Source organism: Myotis brandtii, unplaced genomic scaffold, assembly GCF_000412655.1.
Source record: "Myotis brandtii unplaced genomic scaffold, ASM41265v1 scaffold1282, whole genome shotgun sequence".
In the NCBI taxonomy this organism is placed as follows: Eukaryota; Metazoa; Chordata; class Mammalia; order Chiroptera; family Vespertilionidae; genus Myotis; species Myotis brandtii.
In genome coordinates, this window is record NW_005354519.1 from 1,150,725 (window position 1) to 1,151,370 (window position 646).

Genomic DNA, 646 nt, shown 5'->3' on the forward strand with positions numbered 1-646 from the left:
CAGGGAGGAGGTGGACCTGGTCTTGAGCGGCCATGACTCTGAATCAGATTTTCAACTGTCCTGTGGGCCACCTCTGCTGGGAATCAAGGTGCCCAGACCGACCACCCTCGGGAGGGACACGTGCAGGAAGCAGCCCCCACAGCTCACCTTCCATGTAGAGTTCCTCTTATTAATATAGTGGACCAGCTCATCTGACAGGGGCTGGAGACTGGGTCTGCTCCGCGCACTGGTCAGCACCACCAGGCAGCTGAGGGTGGCCAAGAGCCGCCACATTTTGGAAGCTGGATCCTAGATTCACCTAGAAAGGAAAGGACACAAGACATCAGAGGCTCCTCCTCCTCCACTCAAGTCCATACACAACGAGGTTCTGGGGCCAGGAATAACCCAGTGGATAAAAGACCCATGTTTTTGCCCTGGCTGCCGCTTGTCCCCTTCTGTTCCTGTTTCCTCGTCAAGCCTGGGGGGGCGGGGGGGGCGGGGTGGAGCAGCAGAGAACACTCTAGGACCCACAGTGCCTGTGGGCTCCCGGGTCTAGTCTCAAAGTCCCAACCTGTGCCTAAAGCACACAAGACCGTGCTCTGGTCTGTTTGTGTCACCCCCAAATGCTAGCCCCCTATGTGGTATTAGGACATGGGGCCTTTGGTAG

General features: G+C 57.3%; 1 protein-coding gene across 1 annotated transcript in view; it reads right to left on the minus strand.

Annotated features, from left to right (window-relative positions):
* Window positions 1-321, minus strand: part of CTSB (cathepsin B) — a 15,182-nt gene extending 14,861 nt beyond the window's left edge. Inside the window, exon 1 of the mRNA XM_005859628.2 lies at window positions 148-321. Coding sequence (XP_005859690.1) covers window positions 148-273 — 126 coding nt within the window. The 5' untranslated portion in view covers window positions 274-321. The remainder of the gene's footprint in view (window positions 1-147) is intronic.
* Window positions 322-646: the final 325 nt, after the last annotated feature.